The 18,154-nt window shown below is 37.4% G+C and overlaps 2 protein-coding genes across 2 annotated transcripts; both read left to right on the top strand.

Moving 5' to 3' along the window:
• The first annotated feature begins 1,502 nt into the window (after positions 1 to 1,502).
• Positions 1,503 to 6,301, top strand: LOC104071963 (parvalbumin, thymic). The gene is made up of 5 exons (XM_009584350.1): positions 1,503 to 1,543; positions 3,323 to 3,390; positions 4,203 to 4,335; positions 4,598 to 4,707; positions 5,998 to 6,301. The coding sequence occupies exons 2-5, from the start codon at positions 3,330 to 3,332 to the stop codon at positions 6,021 to 6,023; spliced, it is 330 nt and encodes a 109-aa protein (XP_009582645.1). The 5' UTR covers positions 1,503 to 1,543; positions 3,323 to 3,329; the 3' UTR covers positions 6,024 to 6,301.
• Positions 6,302 to 12,459: 6,158 nt separating this feature from the next.
• Positions 12,460 to 14,800, top strand: LOC104070685 (parvalbumin beta-like). Its single transcript, XM_009584349.1, has 4 exons — positions 12,460 to 12,565; positions 13,245 to 13,377; positions 14,168 to 14,277; positions 14,775 to 14,800. Exons 1-4 carry the CDS (start codon positions 12,460 to 12,462, stop codon positions 14,798 to 14,800), a joined length of 375 nt encoding a protein of 124 aa, XP_009582644.1.
• Positions 14,801 to 18,154: the final 3,354 nt, after the last annotated feature.

The raw sequence follows: 18,154 nt of genomic DNA, 5'->3' as shown, positions 1-18,154 counted from the left end.
TTTATATATATATTTCTTACCTTTATATATATTTCACTTATGCAGTAAGTGAAATAACACCCCCTCCACACACAGTATCTTTTGCAATAGTCTTTTTTTGCTTTTTCATCAGCCGTTGTCAATGTTGGGTGCACTAAGGTCTCGTAGGTACCCCATTTACCACGTTTTCTGCCTCACACTATGATTTATTAGTGGTTGACTTCAGTGCTTGGCTAGGTTTGCCTTCCATCTTAGAGAGAAATGCTTTGGAAAAAAAATGCCTTGATTCTCTGACATTAAGACAGTCTCTGTGCTGTCACCTCTTACTGTGCCACCACCTCAAGCTGTGATGCCAATTGCACCGTCATCCCTTGCCATCCCTTACCCCTGGCCATAATGCTACCTTGTGCTGTCATCCACATGACTTGTCTTTCACTGTTCTGCTGCCTCAAGCCACAAGTGAGATCCAAGCAGACGGGCTCCTCACCCAGTTAGGCTACAACGTTCATGAAAGAAAATTGAGATGATCAAATTGTTTCCACGCTATTTAAAAAAAAAAAAAAAAGTAACTAGCATAAAGGAACACTTGGAAACAGCACTGACCAAAACATTAAAAAAAATAACCACTTATCTAAAAGAGATCAGAAGGTAGGCTACAAAATTGCAAAGACACTCTTCACATATTGTTCTCTGCAGTGATGCTGCTATCAAAATTTTTCTCTCTATTCTGAAAGCAAAGATCTTTCATGTAGGGCTCAGGGGCTTTTGTCTCAGAGACAGCTGGATAGATCACAACCCCTTTGCTTCATACATATGCGACTAAACAGGATGTCAGAACCTTGCAGAATTCTAAGATTTTCTCTGGAAACATACCAGACGAAATACCCTCCCCCAACCAACTGTTCCAATGGATTGACATAATATTATTTTACCTCCTGTAGCAACAAATTCACTGTGTGGTTTTTTTTTCAAAACAACAACAGACCAGACATTCTGGGAGACACCACCACTATTATTTTCCCTAAATGGTTTGCTACACAAACAATATTTGAACAGGATATTTTCAAATTTTTTTTGTTTAGTGCTCTAATGATGAAACTCTATCAGATGTAGTGTCTACAGATAAGATAACAAGTTATCACGTTTAAACATTCATTAAAGGCATCTTTTCAGAAGTTAGTACTGCTTCATTTCATCTGACTCCTCGGATCAAGCATATCAGAGAGTGGGGTTTTTTTCCTGCCCTACATCATATGGAGAAGTTGGTATTTTCTGCTTAAATCAGAAGAAATTTAATATGACTCTGTCCTTTTCACCTATCTGGCCACTTATCTTGTTTCATTTGCAAATATCATATGTATTCTCTTGAGATAAAAATAGTGCAAGATGATTAGTTAGGCAAGTTCATCTGACACCATTCCCCCTTCGTGACGCTGAAATCTAAAATCTGTATATGGTATACAACTTAAAGTATATATATGCAAGCTCAGCTCTGCTGGAGACACCAGCAAGTACGTTCCTCCCAACCAGATTGCTTCCTTATCCAGTCAAGAAGACCACAAAGGTAAGCTGATTAGATCCTCTGCTTTCAGAAAAAGAAACACAAAAGCAAAATGTTCCCTAAATGGAAAGCGCCTATGCAATTAAAATATCTATTCTTGTATCAGCTTCCAGTATGTCCTATCTTTACAAACTAGCATAGAATAGAATCAGTGTTCAGATCACAGGATGGAAAAAGACAGGAACGATGCCCTTTGTAAAAAATGCTGCAATTTTTAGGTTTTACTTCAACTCTTCCCCATTTTTAATCCTGCCAGCAGCGAGAATTAGGTGAATGGCAGAGCTCCAAATTATCTCACCTAGTGCTGAGGGAGGGAAGCACTTTGCACAAGAAGCCACTGGGACAAAATAATCGCTAGCAAAACAAAAGTAACTCATCTGCCTTAGCTGGAGAAGTACCCATTGCCATCAGCGTGAATTTGTCCCATTGTCTCCTTACACCTTCTGAGATATTCAGAAAGGGACTGAAATGATAGACGATTACCTCTCCTGCAAACCAACAGGTATGGAGGCAGCCATTTCATATTTTAGACAAAGTTTAAACCTGCATGTAGATCTCAAACCAGCACAGACTATAAATTACCAACATTGGTTTCCTTCTCATGAATGCTGCTTTCCATGCTGAGACAGGAGGAATGATGTTGTTGAAGATCAGTTAGGGATTCATGAAAAGATATTTCTGTTCTCTTGTGGCTTTTAAGAATAACTTTTTTATGCCTTAGTTCCCCTTCCTTCATTAACATGAGGCTACTTTACAGTAATGTTGCAAGTTTTAAATTGTAACCAATCTGCACTGGTGTCTGCAGTTTACCAAACTGTAAATGCATTGATTCTATGTTCACACTAAAAAATTGACTAGAAATTCAGGCCTTTTAGCATTTTCTTAAGCGATATATATTACGTTGGCAAACTATTGCAGCTGTTGGTGGCTGACTGGGACAAAGAGTATCTTTTGTCAAATGCTGCTGTATCAGAAGAAAACGCCTCCTCCACTCTACTAGGAACAAATATTAAGTCTCAATACCTCTGTTCTAAGCACATCAATATACTGAAATGCCAAAATCTGGATAAAAATCAGGTGTATTATCACTTACATGGAATTAAAAAACCCCCCACAACATACTTAAGACAACTTTTATAAAGCTATCATATGTAGTCTTTTAATGATGCAGCAGTCCAGCAAGCCAAATTTATAGTGTAGTTACATTTATTGTTGCAACTAAACAGAGGAGGAACTTACTCTCCAAATTTAGATTTCCTTGAAATGAGTAAAATTATTACTTATTCTACACTATTATTTTCATTCTTTGAAAATATCACTACATGTATTGATAATAATACTAGATTTTTTAAATTCCAATTACATTTATTATTACATTTATTATTTACAGATATAGTTCTAGGGGACATACTGAGCCTTATCTTTTATGTGTGCTGTAAATATATGCCAATTTTAACTGAGTAATAATCCACCCCAGGAAAACCCACACAGAAGTCATGAAGTTTTGCGGTGCTAGACACCTTTGATTCGCTCTCCCAGTGCAGTACAGGCATCAGATCTTCCTGAAGCCCCACACTCCCGCAAGCAGAATTCCTCCCTCATTACCCAGCTTTAAGTGGAAGCACCTGCTGCAGACATCTGTTACAGTACGCTCCGCTTACAATTAGATGAATAATGTCTCCCCTATCATATACTGTCACAGCAGCAACCTCAAATAGAGCCATGAAAGAGGTAGAGAAGTCATTTTAATGACTAAGTAGCTCACATTTAATTTTTTTACAGTTCAACAATGGCCATCACTGACATCCTTTCTGCTAAAGATATTGAATCTGCTCTCTCCAGCTGCCAGGGTAAGGAATGGTCTCTCTGCAGCCAGAAGATGCATATCATTTTTATGTCTTAAGATGACATGCCTATCATTTTCCCCTTAGATTCCTTCCCCGTGAGATCTCTTTCTAGCTACATTACAGTATAGCCCCTTGAATTCAGAAAGTCTCACAAGTGGTTATTTGGTGGGTAACGTTGCCCAAAACACAGAGCAGCAATTAAAGGGCCACAGTTTCAGTTAGGGCCGGCTTAACTCTAAACTCTGTCAATTTTTAAACCTGTTAAAGACTTATATTTAAATAGTTAGCCTTTTCCTTCAAAATGTCAAAAAAAGCTTCAGCTTGCAGAATCAAGTGTCATTTGTGAAGCAATGACCAGTCTCAGTTCTCTTAAGAGTTCCTCAGCAAGATCAAGCCAATTTTCCAAATGCTCGAAGAGCTAGTTTGACTGTGAATTACTTACTTTTCTACCAAATTCTTCACCAAAGTAAGGACTAAGTGAAAATGAAGTAAGAATTACAGGAGTTAGTCTGTAAGCCACAGTAGCACCCTCTAAATATTTATTATTAATTGCATGTGACACATTGCATAAATCCTGATTTAGCAGAATGTGCACTGTAGCAGAAAACTTCAAACTGGCTGAAAGGATATATGACCACAGGCACAGAGTGATTAAAAAGGAAAATTGTCCACTGTATCTTCTCTTTTGCTACACCGGGGAACAAGAGAAAGAGGAGCAGGCTGATGCTTAAGAGAAGACATACATATTCCCAAGGAATATATACAGTAGTAGCAACTTCAAGAGAAAATATTTAAACAACTTCTGTTTCTTCCAGCTGATGATTCCTTCAACTACAAGTCTTTCTTCTCCATGGTTGGTTTATCCAGTAAAACTCCTGATCAGATAAAGATAGTTTTTGGAATCCTTGATCAGGACAAGAGTGGTTTCATCGAAGAAGAAGAGCTTCAGTAAGTTCCGCTGCCGTATTTCTTTAAACTATGTAAACCTTTGAACTTGCCTGGTGTCCTAGAAGAAACTTGCTGTTATTTTAAAAATAAAACACAATTCCTTGTCTTTCCTTGAAATTGTGTGGATTTCCTGTGATACTAAGAGCAGGCATTACCTTATGGGGTTTTTGGCATGGGTTTAAGAAAACCAGAAATACCAATATGCCAAGGATATTTCAGAGAATACAACTCAAGCACAGTACTCTACCCTGTTCTATTTCAGGCTGTTTCTGAAGAATTTCTCTTCAAGTGCCAGAGCCCTCACCTCCGCGGAGACCAAGGCTTTTCTGGCTGCAGGTGACACTGATGGTGATGGCAAAATTGGAGTGGAGGGTAAGACTTTTGGAAACTTCATAAAATTTGTGTTTTAAAATGCATGCATTTAGGGCTGCATTTAAACTGTAGCATGAAGGATACATCCGAGTACTTTGGCCTAGTACTTTCTGCCACAATTTTTATACTAGCTTTATTCCCATTTGGTCTCTGTTGCAGCAACAGCATATTTAGGCCCAATGTAGAGCCTGTTCTTCCAATCAGTAATAACAGCTTTGGGGTTAATTCTGCTGTGTGTCTGATCCATAAACTCAATGTGCCAGATTTTTAAAACATCCTGAGCACCTATGCATTCTTTGAATTTCCATTTAGGCAGTGGATGCTCTGCACTTCTGGCCATATGACACTTTCATTTTTAAATGCGCTTCCACCTACATAAACTTATTTCTTCATCTACCACTATCAAATATTGGCCAATATTACTGAGTGGCTAATTCAGTAATGTAAAATAAGACCGGTATTGTTTTTCAAGGCTAGAACTGCTGCAATGCAGCACAGAATTTTGTGCTGGAGAATTATCTGGTAAGTACAAATTTCATTGGGCAGTGCTTCTACAAGAAACTAAATCGAATTCCTAAAGAAAACCTCACAGGGATGATGTGAACTGGCCAGGATATTTCTTTTACAAATTCCAGCAAAGAAAAAAAGGACATTATGCATCATATATTAGAGATGAAGTCACTGAAAACAGGGCTGTTTCAGCTGAACTAGGACAGGTGGCAATAACTCTAACAGACACACGTGCTAATCTTAGCCAGAGTTTGGGAGGAGAGAGAGATACGCTGTTGGAGGAATTTGCTTTAGCAGCAGCTTTTGCAGCTTCTGTTTATGAGCCCCAAATAGGGCATTATATTATGCAGATCTTAGCCCTTAACCATTGAATCTCCCATTCTGCAATTACATCACTACTGGTATTTTTTCTTTGGAATAACAAAAAAAAAAATCCCTCATACTGAAAGCTACAGGGCTCGACCTAATTCACTCTCTGCTTCCTTGGCTATTATCAGAGTTTGTAATGGGTTAAAGGTATTTTACCTTTAACTCAGGATTTCCCACAAATATGAATTTACAGACGCATTCCTCCTCTCTGCACTTACTCTTTTTAAGGAGTGAAAAATCTGTTACGCCCCCAGAATCTCAGTTTAGCAGTAGCTTGTGCAGCGTTATAATAACTTTGGGAGCCCTCCACGGCTAGGAGTTTAAGTCATTTTTATCTATCTTTTCTAAAGATGTTAAAACCCACTTTCATCTAGTTTTATTCCCTGCCTTTCTCATTTTCTTCCCTGACAGAATTCCAATCTCTGGTGAAGGCATAAACAGCATTAGACCAAAGGCAACCTTGGACTGACTCTTCCAATTACCTCGTCCAACAAGCACTTCGCACTCAGCATGTGTTTGTACATTTTTATATTGTTTCAGGCGTTAACAATTCCCCATACATCAAGTTCACACAACGGATTGCTGAAAAATCTTGCAATGTACAGATGTTTTGGTCACGTGGTATTGTTACATTTCCATTGTAAAGAAGGCACTTTGTGATTTTCAACCACTCATAATGTTGAAATTGTGGCTGGAAGAGGGAAGGAAAAAAAATTTAAAAAAAAAAAAAAACAACTTGAGGGGGAAAAAGCTGCTTTTTAAATTTTATTTAGGTTTTCCATCCTCATATTTGACCATGCTGACTCGCCAGACACAGTTTTGATCATCTTAAACAATATGACATCTTTTAAGGCTTAATTGTACTGATTTCATAGAGTTTTATTTCTGCTTAATTCTCTGATCCTTGAGGAAAAGCAATGCTAACAAGATAGTTAAAAATAATTTATATTAAGTCCCAACCCTGAGAATATGAGAAAAAAATTTAAGAGGAGTTGACACATAGTTCAAAGCTCAGAATAAGTTTGTGGGTAATTTTACAAAATGAAGTACGAGGCTACAGCATGTATCATCAGAAAAGTGTTTATGGCCTAAAATGTAACTCTCTCTTAAGAAGATTTATCTTTCATGAAATCCAAGGCAGCTGTGAGATAGAGGAGAAGGGTCTAATCCCAACTCTGACACTGTCACAAGTCACAAGTCCCCTGACAACATGGGCCACAGGCCTGGAGGTTTTTCTGTCAGTCATGAACATGTTGCTTATTATCTCTTAATATGTACAAAACAATAATACTTTGCCACATTTGTGAATTTCTGTGTTTCCTACAGATGAAACAACAGCCAGTCTTGCCGTTTGATTACCTTAAAGCTTTGTTATGTTGCTAAATAATGGCCATTACTCGAATCTTTCATTTATTATATGAATAATCATCTATATAATCCATAATATTAGCAATTTTCTTAAGTCTGAAAATTACTAAGAACTAGTCTGTCCTTCGATAAGTGTCTTACAGGATTTAGAGCTAGTTATAGCATTGTCTTCATCAATGGGCAAAGTAAATAATGTTCATGGTTAAATGCAGAGCTCAATAGACTGAGTAGATGTTGTGCGTTTCTGGCTGAGTGGGTTGGAGATTTCCCCACCAACATTTAGTTGTCTCCTTTCCCATCTACCATGACGTGGTTCCAGCTCACAAGTAGACTGTCGTTTTAATACTCCCTGCTGAAACTGCATGATAACTATAACATAATTTGGCAGCTGTTTCGAAGAAGAGCAGAAACAAAGCCTTCTGGAACTTTTATGTAACATTCAGTGTTGGCATTTCCATGAATTGCAAGATGATTATGTGAGGCAAGTACAGCTCACTCATACCAAGGCATGTAAGAGAGCTGTTTGGCAGATTTAAGACAGCTAATGCAAAAGAGGAATTCTAGCAATCAGACTCACTGAACCCTTGGCAGAATTATAATGAATATAAATCCTAATTCTATCCCCACTGCCTTTGATGTTAAATCTGGGCTTAAATTATAGCTGCTGTTAATTACAGCACTGAAATACTTTGCATAATGATGAGACTCTGTTGGTTCCTCTACCTTATTCATTTTCCTATCTGCTGAAGAAAAAAACCCAGAGCAATCCAGATTTGCAGCAATATACAGATGTAATATATACATTAGGTCTTCACACTGCTAATCACTAAAATATCATGTCACTACTTCACAAGCAGATGGCACACACAATACCATAGGGGACAGACCTGATACTGCATTCCTTGCACATCTGAAAGTCTCATGTGGAATGTAAGAAATGCAAGACTACATAGTGGCCTATCCTGTATTTCAGAGATGTTAAACAACTGCACATCACTGCCTTCTGTTGCCAAAGGGGGAATTAAATACTTCTGAGAATCAGACAATTCTTGTGTATGTTGCAACTTTACATAAAACTTGGAGAATTTTGTTTATGAGAAAATCTGTTCTTCTTAAACAGTAACTCCTGGCAAGAAGATGAGTTTTAAATCTTATTAAAACCATCCAGCCATTTCATTAGAAAGAATTACAATAAAACTCCAAAAAGTCCCCAATTTCAAAAAAAGCCCATAGACTGTTCAGCAAAAACAACACCTAGTCCCTATTAAGTCTTCTGTTGGCACTAGGATCCACATTTTTAGAGCTAACCAAACTAGAAGAGTATTTTCCACCTAAAGGAAACATTCAAAAAATGTAAAGTTTTCTTGGAAGGTTCATTTCAGCAAATTTAAGTTCAGAGAGTGGCAGCCTTCAATTTTCTTAGAGAATAGCATGGAGTGTTCTCTTAACTTGACAATATCATTGCACTAGAGAAAACCTTTGATTGCAGGTTGTCTATGCAGATGCCATCTGAAGTAGTAAAGAGACAAATGATGATACCACAATGTTACCACAATTAAGGTATAGAATCACAGAGTAATTCATGCTGGAAAGGATCTCTGGAGGTCTCTGGTCCAATCGCTTCCTCAGAAGGCCAACTTAGGGCACATTGCTCTAAGCTGAGTTTGAGTATCTTCAAGGATGGAGGTTCTACAACCTCTCTGGGCAATCTAATAAGTAAGGATTAAATCCTCTGCATCAAGCTTTTATGAACGAAGTACACAAATAAAACACTGCTGAGTACACTGTTAAAAACCAAAATCCTGTTAGAAATTGTTTATGCTACATCAAATCAGTAAGGATCTAACAACACCATGTATTATGACACTGATAACCCTGTTCTCAGGTTTAGAGTAAGACTGTCCTACTCAGTATAATACTCAGTATACTACTGCTCCATAATTCCCAGGATAAACAAAATGTTGTTTATATGTTTTACCTTTACATAATGCAATTAAAGAGCAACCCAAAATGTGAGTGGCAGATCTGAGTTCCACTGAGCCCAAAGACTGTGAGTTCTCAGACACACCTCAGTCCCCTCATTACCCTGTATGAGCCGTTTAATCTCTAATCCTCCCAATACTTCTTGTGAAATAAAGACATACTGTGATCTCTTTAAGTGGGAACTAAACACAAGCTCTTAGAAAAAGGATATAGAAGGCCAATTGAACCCAATATCCCCAACCCACCCTAGTGCTCTAGCCACTGAATCCATCATCTCTCTTAAAACTGAAATTTTGGGTTGTCCTGGAAAAAGAGCATAAGATACAATCTCCTGGTATTTAGTGGAAGCTGGCTGCCTCCTAACTTCATGTTCCTTTGGAAATCCCAACCTAGAGCCATTTGTAAACTTCAGATTCAATTTCAGCTCTCCAACTGTTCGAAATCTCACAGTCATCTTCTAACAAGTAACAGAGCACAGAAAGGGCAAGGGGATGTCAGAACATTCATTGCACACATAGACTGGTAAAGTTTCTTCTTTAAGTTAGCAGCCAGCCCATGTGGAAAATCTTTGATGCTGCATCATCAGAGGCGCCTGGAGCTCTTCACACAAACAGTGTGGGCAGAGGGGGCCAAGGCTGGATTCATTTCCTGGAATGGGTTACTGAAATAGATACATCTTGATTAAATCCCTGAACGGACATGTACCTAGCATTTTCATGCTTAATTGTTCATATATTTCAAAACATTTTAATAGGTGGATGCTGTGGAATATGAACTAATTTAAAGTGTTCACATTCTGTGAAACTTAATTTCCATATTACTTTTGCTTGCAAGCACAGAAAGATACCATTACATTGGTATGGACTTTCTGGTACACTTTCTGCACCAAAGGCCTATAGAGCACACTACCTAGCTGTTGGGATATGGCAGCTGTGTAACTTTTGATTTGCTTATCAGCATGTCCTATACTCATGAAAACAAGAAAATCAGATATTTTTGTGTATCGAGCTCCAGAAAAGAAAATCAGATCACCACATCGGTTACAATATGAAAAGAAGGTACCCCTAGACAATGCCTTCCCCTGCAGTTACAAAGATATTATTGACTCTAAGTTCAAAGGGGAACTTACGTCAAAGTAGATAGTTGACTCAAAGGGAATCACATCAGTTTCATCACAACTAGATATTAATCAGCTGGTATTTCCTAGATACTAACTTTCTGCTTCAACTCCCAGGCTTCCAGAACTGATCTTGTATTTGCAATGATCTCCTTAACAAACTGTAATATTTAGCCAGCATAAAAATTAACACAGTAAAACCTGGTTTTGTTAGACAGACAAAATAACCTGTTCTTCCTAATCATCATTAAAGGAAAGTCCTCTGGAATTATTTCTGAGTTTTCAATTTAGTCTGTTTATATTCCAGTCTTTCGAGTGATTTGGTAGACTAGACTTTTTCTTTTCAGTATCTGTTCCTTCCTCTTCTCTTCCTTGCCCATGAACGCCCACCTGTTAACCTGTTCTCATTCTCAGTGCCTTGGTTTTCTCTCACCCCAAGTAGTGCCGGAGAGATTTCACGGCTGGACTTGACTGTCTTTGGTGCCACCTACAGGCAACCTCTGGTTTGCCACAGAAATACTCAAAAACTTGTATCGAGAAATGCTTTGTAATCTCAATGTGGTCTTCTCAAAAGGATTATTTCTTGAATGTTCAGTAATTCCGACACAATTATCAGATCGTCTCTGATCCCAGGCCATACTCTCAATTATTTCCTAGGAATGTGAAACAAAGGCAAAGCTAGATTCCCAAATGGAAAGACTGGATCATTTCGTTTATATATCCACCAGTCCAGGATAAAATGTGTTTAAAAGTAACTTACTCAGTTGATCTTACATAGTCCAGAAAACTTTGCTTTCACAATGTTCAATTTACCACACAGCATGGGTTTAGAAAAATATAGTTAGTGCTTCCCCTAAGCATTCTTCTCTTGAAGAAATGATCAAGGGAAACTAAGATGTGCAAGATGAGGTTTTTGTCTGTATTTTCACGTATATAATTTTTGAAAAAAAGACAGCAGCTTTATGTTATATTGACCAAGTGTTAGGCTTTATTTTAAATGTAATAGCATTACTCAAATATTATTTAAATCTACAGTGATACTCCGTGCACATTTATGTATGTGTGGGTGTGAAATGTTCTCCCAATGATTTTTTACACCATCGGCCAATTTCAGCCATTCTTGAGGCCATTAAGTTCCAAGAGATTTAATGAGCTAGCCGACCAGAGGATCCTATTAGTAACCAGTAAGAGAAAAGCTGCAGCTTTAGTTTAGCTACTGTTTGAATCCTTACAGAAATTTATTTTTTCAGCACAGAAGAACCAAATATTACAGATTTCACTGCTCAGTTTCACTCCTTACCACTAATTGATGCATACTCCTGTATGCTGCTGAACAACTGACAACATTCTTTCTATAAATGGACACATTTATTATGACGATTTGAAATGTGCACCATGCAATGAATTAATACTGAGCAAATATATTCAATATTAGACTTTTATAGTCTAACATACATATTTCAGTAATTGGGTAACCAAAGCTTACATATCAGCTTACTAAAAATACTTTGGGCTGATCAGAAGTTTTATCTGTGAGATTCTACTTGTATGTCAGATATATCTAGTACAAATGTATCCATATTAGTATTATTTGAAGACTATGAGGGCAATTGCAGGAGTAATGTTTCATGGGTAATTCCTATCAGGATTGGGCCCTTAAAAGTCAGTCTACCATGAAAATGTCCATTTGTTGCTATCATTAAGCAATAAAAAAAAAAAATTATATTTTTTCATTCACAGATCAAAAATCATTCACTACACTATAAATAGGTGCAAGCTGAGAGGATTTACATTGTATGGTACTAAACCTTATATATTGTCTAAAACACCATGCACATTCCTTTGGGATATAAATATCAATCCGATTAGCTAGCAAGTTTTGTCAGCCACAGTAACTTATCCCCTGGGGTATATGAGCCATCACGTGGCTCTAGGACTTCTGTAAAAGGTCGAGAAGACTTAACTAAGGTCAATATAAGTCATATCTCTGTCATTTGAAAAAGAATTAAGTCAAGAGGACTCTGCAGGTCTTTTACCTTACAGTTTTTTTCTGTTCTTGGCTTAGGGAAAATTAAATGGCAAGGTTAGTTCAATCTTTCCTCTGGAGCTTTTGAAGACATCACAATAATCTACACAAAAAAAGCATGGAAATAACCAAAGATCCCCAAATGCTGTGCAGTTCTATAAATACGTTTGGTTTTGTCCTCAGCTTGTGCACCTGAAGACTTAACTAGAGATAACAGCAAGCCAGATGCACTACATGTATCTGAATGAAAGGTTGTAACAGTCGGCTCCTACAGGGCAGCTCCCCTGGTTTGTCCTGGGACCTAGGTTGCAACTACCCCACTATTCAAACCTGGCTGTCCTCATGGGGCAGCATCAAAGGCTGGTAGAGCAAGATCAATATGAACTCCACCCAATATTATTTTTCATTTTATAGTAGCTTTGACATGGCTTTTTCTGGTATCCTGACAGAAGCTGAAATTGCTGCTGGCCTACAGAGCTGTCAAGGTAACACTCATGTTTCAAATTTGGCTTTTCAGTTTATCTATCAAATTCCTTTGTCGTCACTACCCCAACGTCCCAATTCCAATGAAAACAGAAAAGGCTGAAAGGATGAACTAGACAGTATAATGTTGATTACCTCTCCAGGGTACATGGTAAGATGTTCTTGTACGTTTGTTTGCTAATTACAGCTTTAATTGTTTTATCAAAAAGAGAAAAAGGAGGCAAGGTAAGGGAACAGATGCAAGTTTTAATCTTTGCCAGCCAAGGTACAGGCACCCATCATCACTTGTGCATTGTAGCAATTTTAAGTATGAAAAAATCAAGAGGCTGAAATCCTGTGCCTTTTTTCAGAGAATAATAATAAAACTTGTGCTGATTTCAATACAAGCAAAATATTTAACATCAAGTTCTGTGAATTTATGTTTAAGTGAAGTATCTACAAATGTATGTTCTTGCATGATGAAGACTGCAGTCAATATTTATCTTCTGAGGTTTGAGAGATCATTGATGGAAAAATCCCATTAATCTGAAATAAACTCAGGAAAATCAGAGATGATTGATTGGGGTTTGTAATGACCCTCACTGTACTGCAGAACAGTTTGCTGCTTTTTGACCAAAAAGCCAATTTTTTTTTGTTCCAGATCTTTAAGTACTTTTCTTCATCTACTCCTGCTTATTTCAGCTGCTGATTCATTCGATTACAAAACCTTTTTTGTCAAAGTGGGTCTCAACTCCAAGTCCAAAGACCAGCTCATCAAAGTCTTCAGAATTCTTGACCAGGACAGGAGTAGTTTTATTGAGGAAGATGAACTGAAGTAAGTAAATAAAAAAAATGAGTTATCAACAGGCTTGTGTTTTATTGTCTAAAAATGCAGGATAAGATCAGAAATACTCCCTTTCCTTCTGTCTCTTCGGATGAGAGACAATCGTGTGTGTGTGTGTGTGTGTGTGCGCATGCACACGTGTGTGTGCTTGTGCTGAAGGAGCTGCCAGACAAATAAGAAGGAAAGGCTGGATCACAACGAGAAAACACTCTGATAGCACTGAAAATGCTTGTTTCATGTAGGGATAACTGACATACTGTGAAGATAAAAATAGCAGTTCTGCTAGAGTTTGCTTTTTATTAATGCAAGATTTTTTACTAAACTGAATTCAAAGAGCTATTTTTCTCTCATCTTTCTTTCCATCACATGAATTCTATCTTCCAGATCATATTCATCTGACTTTGAAGTTAAAAAGTAAGATTAGAAAAATTGTTGCCACTCTTAAAAGTCTTAGAAGAAAAAAAGGAAGATAACACAGGAGGGAAGATTAATCCTGCCACTACGGAGTCAGTTTTAATTTTGCCTTTTTAAGCCAATGAAACCAAAGTGTCATCAAGGATTTTTACATGTTGTGATGCAACATCCTCTTACTTTCTTACCCTTATTCTCACTGAAGTCAGAGGAATTTTTGCCATTGAATTCAAAATTATCTACAAAGAGCTTTTGAAATAGTCTCAAGAATTGAATCAGGTTTGGAATTTTACAGTTATTACCAATAACAAACTCTAAATGCTTTCAGTACTGAGTATGTCTCACTCATTTGTCCTCTCACCTTTAACAGACTTTTCCTGCAGAATTTCTCAGCCAGTGCCAGAGCTTTGACTGATGCTGAGACCAAGGCACTGCTGGCAGCAGGTGATAGCGATGGATATGGTAAAATTGGAGTGGATGGTAAGTCTGCTTTTACTAAATGGAGTAATACCTGCCTTTGAGACTTCCTCATGGTTAGCTCTAGGCAGCTGCCCTGCTCCATACATTGGATGTTATGGATCTGATTCTGAGGTGCTCAGATCTGCTCTGTATTGTAGAGAGGATCTAACATAGGAGCCAGTCTGTATTCTGCCCTTGGCTATACGTGGTCAGTCCCTTTTTTCATCTACAGAGATTTTTTCAGGACTGGAACCTGAACTGATATATTTATAAAATTTCGGTATATAATTTCACTGCTTTTTACTATTGAACTATGGTACAATGTGACACTTAAAGGCAACACTTCCTCTGTCTTAAATATCTATTATTATGAGTATACAATGCTACCTTTAAGGAATGATTATCAGAGGAAGTATCATTAGTTTCCCACTTTAACTCTAAAAATTAAGAAAGTACCTTTTTGACTGTGTGATTACAAAATGTGGTCCCATTTTATTATTCTTTTCTTTCTTTTTCAGAGTTTCAAGCTCTGGTCAAATCTTAACAAGCAGTTAAGATAAAGACCAAGATATCGGTGCCATAAACAATCTTTCCTATTGCAAGCCTACTATTTATTTACACATTTTGTACCCTGGAATGTCATGAACAATTGCTGGCAAGTGATTTCATATTGTTGGAAAACACTTGAAGTAGTGCAAGCACTTCTTAAACCACGTTCCCCAATGTTTTAAGCAGAAGGTCTTTATACCATTGGGAGACTGAACTGGAATCCACTATGCTCATCTGAATTTTGGGCATTAAAGATACTAGTAAAAATATTAAGAGAAGGAGAAACTAAAAGCTTCTCTGTGGGACATTTAATTTTCAATATTTGCATAAATAGGTAGCACCTGTTGTAAAAAACTAGAATTAATAAAATATCCAGGTGTAAAACCTGGTTATGGTAACTGGTGGTATTTAATCAAGAGGTGTATTTAACGCTCCATACGTTTTTATGTCATTCTTTATGCAACTGATTATGTTTCATAGACTAATTAAATGGCAGGACCTAGCACTAATTAAGCTGTCAATTTTAATATAAGATCAACTGTATCCAAGATGAATCTAGATTACTGAAATAGCAATACATTCAAAATTCTCCAAGGAATCACTCACCTTCCTGCCCACCTGATGGCACTATTGTTCCACTTAAAAGACGTTAAAACAGTATTCTATCTGCTTGAATTAATTCAAGTCAGAACACTTCTAGTATCCCACCTGCCCACTTCTATTGATGACTCAGTTTTGTCAAATTAAATCATCTCTGAACACAGAATGCTAACATTTTGTTTTCCAAAGGAGGGGACCCTATGCCTCAGATCTTGGGAGCAGGATGAAGGTCCCAGGAAAGGTCTGTGGTGCTAGTTTGCATTTGGGGAACAAATACCTTTTTTTGGGTCCACTTTGCACACTGAATGCCCTTTAGTGCCATCCATACGGCACTAAATATCCAGCATACCAGCTGTACTTGGCAAGTTGCATACCATGGCACAGAGATGCAATGGAGCAACACATTGGTCTACCTACACAGGGGTAGGAGTCAGGAGCCCAGAGCTCCCCTCTCTGTCCATATGAGACGTGAAGGCCTGCACACAGAGAGCCAGGACAGAGATTCGGTACCCTTCAATCATATCAACACGATTTATGCCAAAATGACTTCTTACAAGATCAATGTAAAGAGCATTAACTGTTACCACAATTTTAAGTTGTTTATTTTGCATGGAAGTCTAATTAGAGAAGATGTGTTTTTACAACCCCCACAAATGCAACTGAAGGCAAAGGAAGCTGTGTTTTGGATACAACTAGGTGAAAAGCACTTTGAAAAATCAAGTCCCTGGTCCTCCATAATGGCAAACTGGGGCATGTTGCCCCAATAATCAATGTTCTGCCATTTTCCTCCATCTCAAAATTGAGGATAACATAATGCCCACATCTCACAGGGTTGTAAAAATAAATGCATAAATGTTTGTGAGGAAAGTATAATAAAATGAAGAGCACCATAAAAAAATTGCTAAAAAATTAATCTTTTTTTCTTCACAGACAGATTGAAATAGCAAGCCAGAAATAAGGAATGAGGAGAATGCAAAATTCTGAACAGTTCCTCCTTAACTGAAGTTCATCCAGCTTGTGCACTGGCTAAGTTAGGGTTCTGGTTGAAAAGTAAGAGTGTGATGATGTCATCGCAATTTTGTCATAACACAAACACACACAGCAATCAAATTAGGTTACAAAAATGAACTACTTGCTAACAGTACCTAACTAGACACTACGGTGTATGGGTTTTTTAGGCTTATATACGTGATAAAAATAAACAGACACCGAAACAGCCTTTTAAAAATTCTAGATGGCTTTAACCATCCACAACGTTATACTTCTAACATGATAAGTTACTCCTATGTACTCTTTTCAAAAAATTTGGAACTCTTGAAAAAGTCTGTTCTTGGGCATTAACCTTGCAAAAACCTGTATGACTGTCTCGTACTGTATTTGTTGGAGCTATTTAAGAAGATGTTTCCGTATTTGCAGATCCAAAATCTTCATTTCAAAATTATGTGCTAATACAGCGGTTCTGATGTATAACACATTTATGATATGACATTATGGAGATGGAAGGAAGCATCAATACAATGTTGGGGAAATCATCATATTACACAAAATTAAAGCAATCTACAGGACTTTAATGAATACTCAATAATGTGTTCATGTCTTATACATTAGCCAAAAATATATTTCCATTAACTCGTGAGAATGAATCAGTCCCTAATATTGTATTGTAGAATTTTCCTGAACAGTGAAAAAAGAATTATCGATCAAACAAGTTCACATTTATGATTTCAGTGTCATCTCAGGAAAGCAACAAACAAAGGAAATTCTGAGGAATTAGTAACTGCAGTCTGATTGCAGAGCTAAAAGCTCTCATTATTGTCAGAAAATGCTATGTATCTCAGCTGATATTATGTTTTATATTTTCACCATGAAATATGGGTCATCTGAAGATCTTCAAGCATCATACCAATATTAATGGCTAAATGAGAGAGAAAGGCACAGACAGCTCAGGTAACTTTTGAGTTAGCAGGCAGCTCCTTTATTTAACCACACTTACTTCCACACTGATTAGCCTGCCAGGTCTACAAATCTAAGACAATTTCACCACTTACCATTACATTAAGAACAGTAAAAAATTAATGACAAGGTAAGTCTGATATCAGCCTCAGTGATCACTCCAGAAAGTTAAAAAGAGCTTGTGACTACAGACGTTTTTAGACCTTTTCTTCTTTCAGTATTACCACTAAGCAGATTGGTGGAGAAAATGCTGTTTTCTGTCTTCAAGAATACACTTACTTACTTTTTTTCTTTTCCTCTCTGTCTCTCACTCACACAGTCTGTCAGGTACTGTGAAATTTCTGTAACTGCTTATCATGTGCTTTAAGAAAGCTCTTCAAATTGTGCCTGTAAAGCCACAGCTGCACAGACTACTGCATGATCATAAACATACACTCCCACACAGCTCCCTTAAAGTGAAGAACACTCTTCTGGAATCATAAATTTGGAGGTCTGAGACCATGGCTTGTATTCTGCAAATGTTTCTATCCAACCCTTTCCACCAGAGTCCCTAAATATGTGGTTGCCTTTTGTCAACGGAATTTTGTCACATGCTTTATGCACGTGTTTTAAGTGCTTGTCTGAATCTAGACACCTGCTTCTCCTTTATTTAGAAGACCATTTCTGTTAAACAAGTGACTTTTGATGATTACTTATGATAAGGTTAACTCTAATTATAGGGTATTTTTACTTTATACCTCAACTAAGGGTTATACATCCTCCTACTGATTAAATTAATGGCAGAAATCCCACTGAC

This window comes from Fulmarus glacialis, unplaced genomic scaffold (assembly GCF_000690835.1).
Source record: "Fulmarus glacialis isolate BGI_N327 unplaced genomic scaffold, ASM69083v1 scaffold35828, whole genome shotgun sequence".
Lineage (NCBI taxonomy): Eukaryota > Metazoa > Chordata > Aves > Procellariiformes > Procellariidae > Fulmarus > Fulmarus glacialis.
The sequence above is the reverse complement of the archived record's forward strand: the minus strand, read 5'-3'. Positions and strand labels throughout refer to the sequence as shown.

What these genes read in the sequence shown, in the direction of transcription:
- LOC104071963 (XM_009584350.1), top strand. Translation starts at nt 3,330, where the DNA reads ATGGCCATCACTGACATCCTTTCTGCTAAAGATATTGAATCTGCTCTC. An exon ending in TGCTCTCTCCAGCTGCCAGG is followed by an intron (nt 3,391 to 4,202) that starts GTAAGGAATGGT and finishes TGTTTCTTCCAG; the next exon opens with CTGATGATTCCTTCAACTAC. An exon ending in TGGCAAAATTGGAGTGGAGG is followed by an intron (nt 4,708 to 5,997) that starts GTAAGACTTTTG and finishes CTTCCCTGACAG; the next exon opens with AATTCCAATCTCTGGTGAAG.
- LOC104070685 (XM_009584349.1), top strand. Translation starts at nt 12,460, where the DNA reads ATGAACTCCACCCAATATTATTTTTCATTTTATAGTAGCTTTGACATG. An exon ending in TGGCCTACAGAGCTGTCAAG is followed by an intron (nt 12,566 to 13,244) that starts GTAACACTCATG and finishes TGCTTATTTCAG; the next exon opens with CTGCTGATTCATTCGATTAC. An exon ending in TGGTAAAATTGGAGTGGATG is followed by an intron (nt 14,278 to 14,774) that starts GTAAGTCTGCTT and finishes TTTCTTTTTCAG; the next exon opens with AGTTTCAAGCTCTGGTCAAA.